Source organism: Rosa rugosa, chromosome 2 (genome assembly GCF_958449725.1).
Source record: "Rosa rugosa chromosome 2, drRosRugo1.1, whole genome shotgun sequence".
Lineage (NCBI taxonomy): Eukaryota > Viridiplantae > Streptophyta > Magnoliopsida > Rosales > Rosaceae > Rosa > Rosa rugosa.
In genome coordinates this window covers 36,611,016-36,619,176 of record NC_084821.1, presented here as the reverse complement: position 1 = coordinate 36,619,176, position 8,161 = coordinate 36,611,016, and the positions used below count along the sequence as shown (strand labels likewise).

The 8,161-nt window shown below is 34.3% G+C and overlaps 1 protein-coding gene across 1 annotated transcript; it reads right to left on the bottom strand.

Annotated features, from left to right (window-relative positions):
- Positions 1-4,187: 4,187 nt before the first annotated feature.
- On the bottom strand, positions 4,188-5,616 carry LOC133732311 (NAC domain-containing protein 90-like). Its single transcript, XM_062159838.1, has 3 exons — positions 5,346-5,616; positions 4,897-5,213; positions 4,188-4,726 (listed from the first exon to the last, which is right to left on the bottom strand). The coding sequence occupies exons 1-3, from the start codon at positions 5,503-5,505 to the stop codon at positions 4,427-4,429; spliced, it is 777 nt and encodes a 258-aa protein (XP_062015822.1). The 5' UTR covers positions 5,506-5,616; the 3' UTR covers positions 4,188-4,426.
- Between the last annotated feature and the right edge of the window lie 2,545 nt (positions 5,617-8,161).

Below are 8,161 nucleotides of genomic sequence, written 5' to 3'. Positions count from 1 at the left end.
AGGCAAATGAGCTAAAGGGTTTTGACTCCAGCTGACCACAACTGGTTTTAAGTATCGGATTTCATAGTATGGTTGGATGAGGAGACTCGTTTGGATTATTAGTTTATTTTAATTTTTGTCATTAATTAATAATGTTAAAGGTTAACAACAAAGGATAGTTTTAGGTCATATGAGGCGTTTCCTTTGAGAATTTCTCTATCTTTTATTCAAGGAATTTGTGGGTAAGGTGTCTGCTAGCGCAATATTATGTGTGGGAAATTTATTTTAACTGGACCACTTACATAGCTAGTTTCTTTGTCATATTGTAAACCAGAGTAATGAAATGTTCTCGTTTCTTCTTAAAATTTTTTTTTTTAAAAATCAAGTATTTCCCAAAATAAAATTATGCTCATCCCATTTGAAACCCAAACCGAACATAACCAACCATCAAACTAGTGAAATAACGATCATTACCAGCTTCTTAGTAGAAGCTGATAGCAGCATTTTAATGTGGTATTTTAATAGTTAATTCCTCACATTTTGCTTAGTTAATTCCTTAACGAATCGATTTTTAACTTAATTTCTATTTTTTTAGGTACATTGGAGTAGATGATGATGAAATGAGCATTAGGTCCATAATTACCTATAAATGATGGAGAAAAATGGAAATGTACTAAAAGGTCAATTTTACACATTTTCCTACTCCGGCTAGGAGAAACCAAGCTAAGCAAGGAAGAAGGAGCGGCCGCCTGACCAAATGAACTCCAAATGAGCTGAAACTTTCCAGATCCATTCTAGACATCCTAAGGATCGTTTCTTATGAAGAGTGCCAGAGCTATAATTGAGTGGAAGGCCCTCAAACAGTCAGCCCAATTTCCTGCAGAAGCAAAACTGGAAAACTGGACCCGTAAGGAGTCCAGCAGAGATTCTGGCCCAAAGGCATGGAAATAAATTCTGAAATTTTACCAAAATGATCTACACTCATGGTAGATCATTTCATATGAAGAAGTCAAGAGCCAAAACTGAATTCCTGTTGGAGAAATAATTGAAGGAATAAAGGGGCAGAAACTGACCTAAAAACAGCTCAATATTCACATGTTCATGTTTCCTACCCACATGAAGAAAGCTAGATGCTTTTCTCTTTTTCCTTGGATATATTTTTCTGCTCCAATAGATCATCATCACTTCCATACTTCTGCACCTTCATGCCTTGCTTTCATTTCATCATTACTCCATCTTTTCCATATTTTACAAACCACTTTCATTATTTTTCTTCCATTTATCATTTCACTCTTCTTTTTCTTCCCTATATAAACACCTTCTCCTCTCACTCTAAACACATTCCTTCATCCATTCCATCTTCTTTGTCTCTCCATTTCCTTTCCATCCTCTAGTTTCAAGTTTAGTCATCTCCATGAGTTCAAGCAAGGCCAAAGAAGAAGAAGAGAAGCCGTGAGCACTTCCATCTATAGCCATCCTTGAAGCTTGCTTTCGAGTTTCAAGAATCCACAACGTGAATCATCCATCTCATCTTCATCCACGGTGTAATCCAATTCTCCTTTGTAACCTTTGCTTTGAATTTCGTTGGTTATGAACTAGTTGACATATATGTTTGAACAAAGTATTATTTCTGGAATTTTTATGATTAATTGAGAATTTTCAGATTCATATATTGCGATTCATTGTTGCTTTTGTGTGAGTGTTTTATTAAATTTGCATGATAGATATCTTTTGTATTTTAATCTTAAATGGTTCGAAACTTTTAGGGTTTTTATATGATTGGTGCTACGAATTTAAGAACATGAATCAACTTTTTGGTTTTGTGTTCTTAAATCGAAAAGTAGTAAAGGTTTTGTGCAAAAATCGGATTTAATCAAAGAGAATTGCAATTAGGTGGACTTTTTCATACTAAGTTGCACACTTGAGTTGATAGCCTTTCTAGATGCTTATTGCGTTGAACATGTTATGATTGACTAGCTTTCTAGGGCTTGAATGCATGTTTGATAGGATTAGTCTTTGTGCTTTCACTTAGATTAATTAGCATTGAAAAGTAAAATATGGGAAATTGTTTGCTTTTAACGTTTCACATGATCAACTCCTCTTGCATGACTTTGATGAACAATGTTAGAGTTTGAATCGATTTTAATCATGATTTTCGGTTTTGATCTTTGTTTTCTCATTCCATTCGTTTACTTATGTTTTATTTGTTTTCTTAACTTAGTTTATTTTTCGAAAACCAAAACCAAAAAAACTCCCCTTTGAATTCGTAAATAGTGATGTATATGTGTGAATATTATACTTTGTTTTAATTTTAATTGTTTAATTGTTTGACAATGACAGGTGTACCCTCAATCCCCGGAAAAGAACGATCCCTATTTGCTTATACTACTAACGATGTTTTCAGGGTTAAATTATGCGCTTGCTTTGAGCGTATCAGAAGCCAACCCTACCACTAAATTGGCTAAATCAAAACACATGATGCAATTTGACTATTGAGTATAACGCACAAACAAGGGGAAAAGTAAGCATCAGGAAAGGAAACTTATTCCTTTCCAGCATTTGGGATGCAAAAGGAAAGGAAATCATTTCCTGAAGGAAGGGAAAATAAGAGGGAAAGTGGTTCCTTCTAAACCCCAAAGGAATCACTTTCCCCCCTTCTTTCCTTGCATTTATTACTCACAACATATTTTTTTATTACATTATTTATCAACTTTTTAACAACTTTCCTGATAACTTTCATTACGTTACCAAACATTGGAATGGAAAGTTGTTGGAAAATTTCATTTCCCTTCTCATGGGAAAGACAAAGGAATTAATTTCATTTCTATGAACCAAACGAGGCCGGAAAGTATTTGATCTAAGAAGGAAACCAAATTTACATGTTAGAATGATTAAACAGTCCTTGAAATTCCAGTTGTGATGAGAGTTGACCTATTCCGGCATGAGTTTTGTTCTAGCTAGGCTTCCAGCTATTTGATCACTTGAATAAATATTATCAACTGAAGTCATCTCTCAGTCAAGTCGTCAAATAATTATGTAAATGAGCACGGGCTCGATTCCACAAGCTCATGTCTTTGACAATCCAGGATATCTAATAATCAAACTCACACCTTAAATAACTTTCCTAGTTCAATACTTATTCAAGAGGACATACCTTAGCTCATGAGTCCTGCCTTGATTTTTAATACGTCAAGAGGACACACCTTAGCTAATGGTCAAGCCATGTTTTGTAAACTAACTTATATATATATATAACGGGCGAAAAAGACTAATACAATGTTACATATAAAGTAAATACAATGTTATATATATATATATATATATATATATATATATATATATATATATATATATATATATATATATATATATATATATATATAACGGGCGAAAAAGACTAATACAATGTTACATATAAAGTACTAAAATCGTAAGCATTTAGAGTCCAAAGAGGCGCAAATTACGGATCCAAGTGCATACACCTTGAGTTAAGGAAATGATCCATTTCACTCAAATGATCTGCCGCAAAGTTTTCTCTTCTAAGGAGCTAACATGAAAGTTTACAAATAAGAAACTAGCTATAAGAGCATTTTACAAAGCTATTGAAACTCCAGAACTTAAAACGTATCCTATATAAGTTCATTATAGAGAATTCACAAAAAAACAATACTAATTTTTAATGACTCACGTACAACGGTATCTAATTATAACAATGACAACAACTTTATTGTCATATCTATAAATGTGTGTATGACATAAATGTATGTAACATAAAATTTCTCTAACATGCACTATAAAACTTTGGAACTAAACAATATTTTCAGTAACCGTGTTGAGTCAGGTCAAGAAACTGCCGATGATTTGTAAACTTGCTTATTTTATTTTTTTTCTCTAGGCAAATGATTGTAAATTAGTTGCGTAATCTTCCATATGATTGACTTTTTTATTCTTTTTTATTTTCTCGTTGGATTGAAATCATTGAATGAGTCAAGAACTAATTCTGAGTTCTGACAATCCTGGTTGAATTTGCAAACTGAATGAAGTCAAAGTTAGCCCAACTAAATAATGATGGTTGGGAATTGAACACGTCTTAGATTCTGTCAACACATATTTTCTTACATAAGTTTATTGAAATGGTTACTTTCTCCGTATGAAAGTATTTTTTTTTTACCCATCACTCACTTTTACAAAGGTAAGTGCGAAAAAAATATTAAAAATTAATTACACTTAAATTACGATAAAAAATAATTGAAAAGTAATTACACCTAAATTAAGTTATGCCTATCATTAATCGCTCCTTCAAATTGAACATTTGTTGAACTTAGAGCACGATCATAATTGTAGGTCTGAACTTTTCTGCATCGAACTTGTCATATTTAAACTTTGAATACGATTCATTCAATACTCAGACGTACACGTGAGTGTTATCGAATTCTGAATGCTGGCTTCAGAGTAAGTTTAGCTGCTCCCATTCCCATAGAGGTTGTTGAAGATCATCATTCATTTCCCAATCATTATTATTCTCTGCTTGGAAATCAGCTAGGTCTCCTGAATTTGAATGAGTATCCGACGATGAGCTTGTTTTCTCTGCTACCATTGCTGCCTGGTGAGATGAAGAAGCACTTGCCCCCGTTAAATCACTTCGTCGATGTGATGCGTCTCCGCTTCCTTCCAGCGGGCGCCTGTCAAATGCTCGAGAACTCCCCGATACTATGTACACCCGGCACAGTCGGAATTCATGCCTCAACTGTATATAGTAAAAGACAAGAAAACGTCACCAAATGTACGGAAGAGAGCAAAAGGTAAAGGACAGAAAGAATTTGTCCAAAGTGGGTAATTATATTAAGGGTGGGAAAATAAGTCAAAATGTGTAATTATTCAAAATTTGGTGAGTAAAAAATTGGAAGATAAACACACCTTGGGAATGATAGCAGTACTAGCACTATTACTAGTGGTAGCTGAGGGAGCTGCTGTTTCTTCAATGGCTCTGTACTCATTCATCTTCCACTTGGTCTTTCTTCCCGTCGGAGCTTTCCCTTTGTAGAAAACCATGGTTTTCTTCACTCCAATGACCCGATTATCCGAGGAGTAAACATAGCCAGGCGAGCCAGTTGCCTTCCAGTAGCCGGAAGCCGTAGTCCGGTTAGGTCTCCCACCTTGCACTTCTCGTTGCTGCCTCGGCGTAAAGAAGAACCACTGCTCGGTGTCTCCACGGCACAGCTCCGCTGCATACTCTGCAATAGTACGATAGAAAACAAACACAAAAATGGTTAGTTTTGGTACGAATGTACTAACAAGGTAGCTACTTGGATTCACCCCCAAGCTTTGGTGGGATTAGTTTGAGTGGATTGAAGTGTAGGACGTACTTGGGAGCTCCCATGGCTCGATGCTGTAAATGTCAAGGTCTGGAATGACGCGGCGAATGCTGTCTTGGTGCTTGGATTCGAGCTTGTTGAGGAGGTAGAAAGAGACGAGTTCTTCTTCAGTTGGGTAGAAACGAAAGCCTGTTGTGAGTGCTTGATCCATTGTTGCAGTGTTGTTTTATCTTAATTTTGTATCTGGGTGATGATAATTTATGTTAGACTCTGAGTTTGGGTTGGAGAGGTATATAATTATATAGGGAGAGTGAAATTGGAAAAAGTTGGGGGGATTTTGGGGTTTGGTGGAATCTTCCACGCGCTTGTTGGAAAATATATACAAAACCAGTTTTAAATGATGATTGGGCGATGACCTCATCCCATAGCTCTACATAAAAACCTGTTTTGAACCAGTCAGATGCCCCCCTGTCTTGGACTGTTGCTGCAATGCTACTCTTTTGAGGCTCAATTATCCGCATACACAAAAGCAAACAAATTTTTGTTTGAGCAATTCTTAAAAAAAAAAATTAAAAAATTAAAATTAAAGATTTCATAAGTCATAGTATAGTACCAAATGTACTTCAATCAAATCTTGATAAGCAAATAAATTGATTAAGAATTTAAGTTGAAAAATTAACTAAATTCAGTAAATACAGTTGTCATCCGTCACTATTTGTACATAAAAAGCTATCAATATAAAATCTGCATTCTAGATAGAGTTATACTTACTAATTATTCAACCAAGCCTCCAAGCCTCTTCTTCAAGAGTCAAGTCAATTCATGTAACAAAGTTGAATGAATGCTTCTCTTTTTTCTTTTCTTTTTTGCAATTGAGCTAGATATGATAAGTAAATTCATTAAAGCAGGGCTGCATCTTTTAATTATATTTTTTGAGGTTTTTCTTTTTGGGCTTCACATCTTTCTATTTGACTTATTCTGGCATAATTAAATTTTTTTTTTTTTTTTGGCATTTTGTTTGGTCTGAGCAACATTTTTTATTTTTTATTTTTTGGAGGCCCCAGGCCCCTGAAATTAGAGGCCCAAGGCCAGCCCTGATCTTCATTTTGGTTACATTGAAGGGGAATTAAATCCCTAATCTAGCGTAATCCTAACTCAATTTCCAACTCTCCCACACCACACACACATATATACTGATCAAAAATCTTTTTATGTTACCATGAGCGTAGAGAGATAGTGCAAGATTGGACTTACATTATTCACGTTATGATTTCAACAATTGCATATGGTTACTTATGGATGAAAGTGATCAAGATTGCATTAAAGATTCTATCCCTGAAACTATAAGGATTTTATATCTGTGATCCTTATCGTATTGGGAAACTTAGTTTACTTCTATGAGAAGTGATTACATTGATACAGAGTATAGAGGACCTAATTGCTTTAGAATTAGGATTGCTATTATGGGATGAATCCTAATAATCAACCTCTATATAAATCTAAGGTCCCTGCATCCTCTTAGCACAAGTACTAAGGAATCTCAGCCCCATTGTGAGTATTCTCGAACATAGAGCTTTGCAGAAGACCGGACTTGCACAATGGCGTTTGATGCTTTTACTGCTTCAGGTATGTATCTTGGTTCCTTTTGTAATAATCTGTTTTCAAGCATGCCTATTGTATTAGTGTTCTTAATGATCATGATTGTTCTTAAGATATAAGTTACAGATAGGAGCGAGAGATGTCAGTTAACCCTTCTCAACAATTAAAGAAACAAAGTGTACTTACTTAGTTTGTAGGTTAATAACTAAGTATTCTAACTAATTTGACCCTCCTAAACTTGTTAAACTCTTGGTCCAGTTGCGTCTACAATTGAGATTCTGAGAAGTAGTGAGAACCATAATTAAATCTCAGCAGCAGTCAATCCCACATTTATATTTCTGTGAAATAATCAGATTATTACCAATCAATCTGCAACTTTGATAATTACCAATCACTCTCCAACTTTCTTTTTGGAATCATGCTAGGCAAATCAGATTATTCATCAGGTCATTGCAAAAAGTATCAAATTCCAAGAGGTTTTATGCTTTATTTGATATTAATTTACTTATAATTTCAAGAAAAATTCTATTCATACTTCACATAGATCTCCAATGTTTTTTAAAATTCTTTTATTCCAAATTTGCCATTCTACAAAATTATAAAAAAATAAAAAAAAATTATGACTTGCAGCATAGATGACAACACCTTCCCCTTTTGTTCGCTTCATTTTTGTTCTTCTAAACAGCCTCCACCATATTTCCAATAGTGGAAAAACTATCGAGGCTATAGAGGTGATAATTGAAAACATGGTAAACTTTAGCAATTGAGGGAATAATTAATCTGAACTTGCACCCCACTGACCCAATGTAAAAAGAATCTGTGAAAACTTGTGATTGAATTATTTATGGATTAAATACTTGTTACTCCTCAAATTTTTTCCTGAAAAGCAATTTAGTCCCTCGCATTTCAAATTAAACTATATAGTCTTTATTATCTCTAATTCTCACACAACATGTCCAAAATAACTATTATACCCCTCAGTTCCTTTTTTTTGTTTTTTTTCTCTTTTTTTTTTAGTTATTTATTTATGGATTAAATACTTGTTACTCCTCAAACTTTTGTCTGAAAAACAGTTTAGTCCCTCGCCTTTCAAATTAAACTGGATAGTCCTTATTCTTTCTAATTCTCACACAACAGGTCCAAAACAGGTCTAAAATGACTATTCTACCCCCAAGATCCTTTTTTAATTTTTTTCTCTCTTTTTTTATTTATTTTTTCTGCTTTTCTCTCTCTCCCTCTCCACAGATCGATCTTCTCTCTCTTTTTTC

Excerpts from the sequence above, each read along its gene's own strand:
- LOC133732311 (XM_062159838.1), bottom strand. The coding sequence starts at position 5,505 with ATGGATCAAGCACTCACAACAGGCTTTCGTTTCTACCCAACTGAAGAA. Across the intron at positions 5,214-5,345 it reads CGAGCCATGGGAGCTCCCAA|AGTATGCAGCGGAGCTGTGC; the intron begins GTACGTCCTACA and ends GTACTATTGCAG. Across the intron at positions 4,727-4,896 it reads GTACTGCTATCATTCCCAAG|TTGAGGCATGAATTCCGACT; the intron begins GTGTGTTTATCT and ends TACTATATACAG.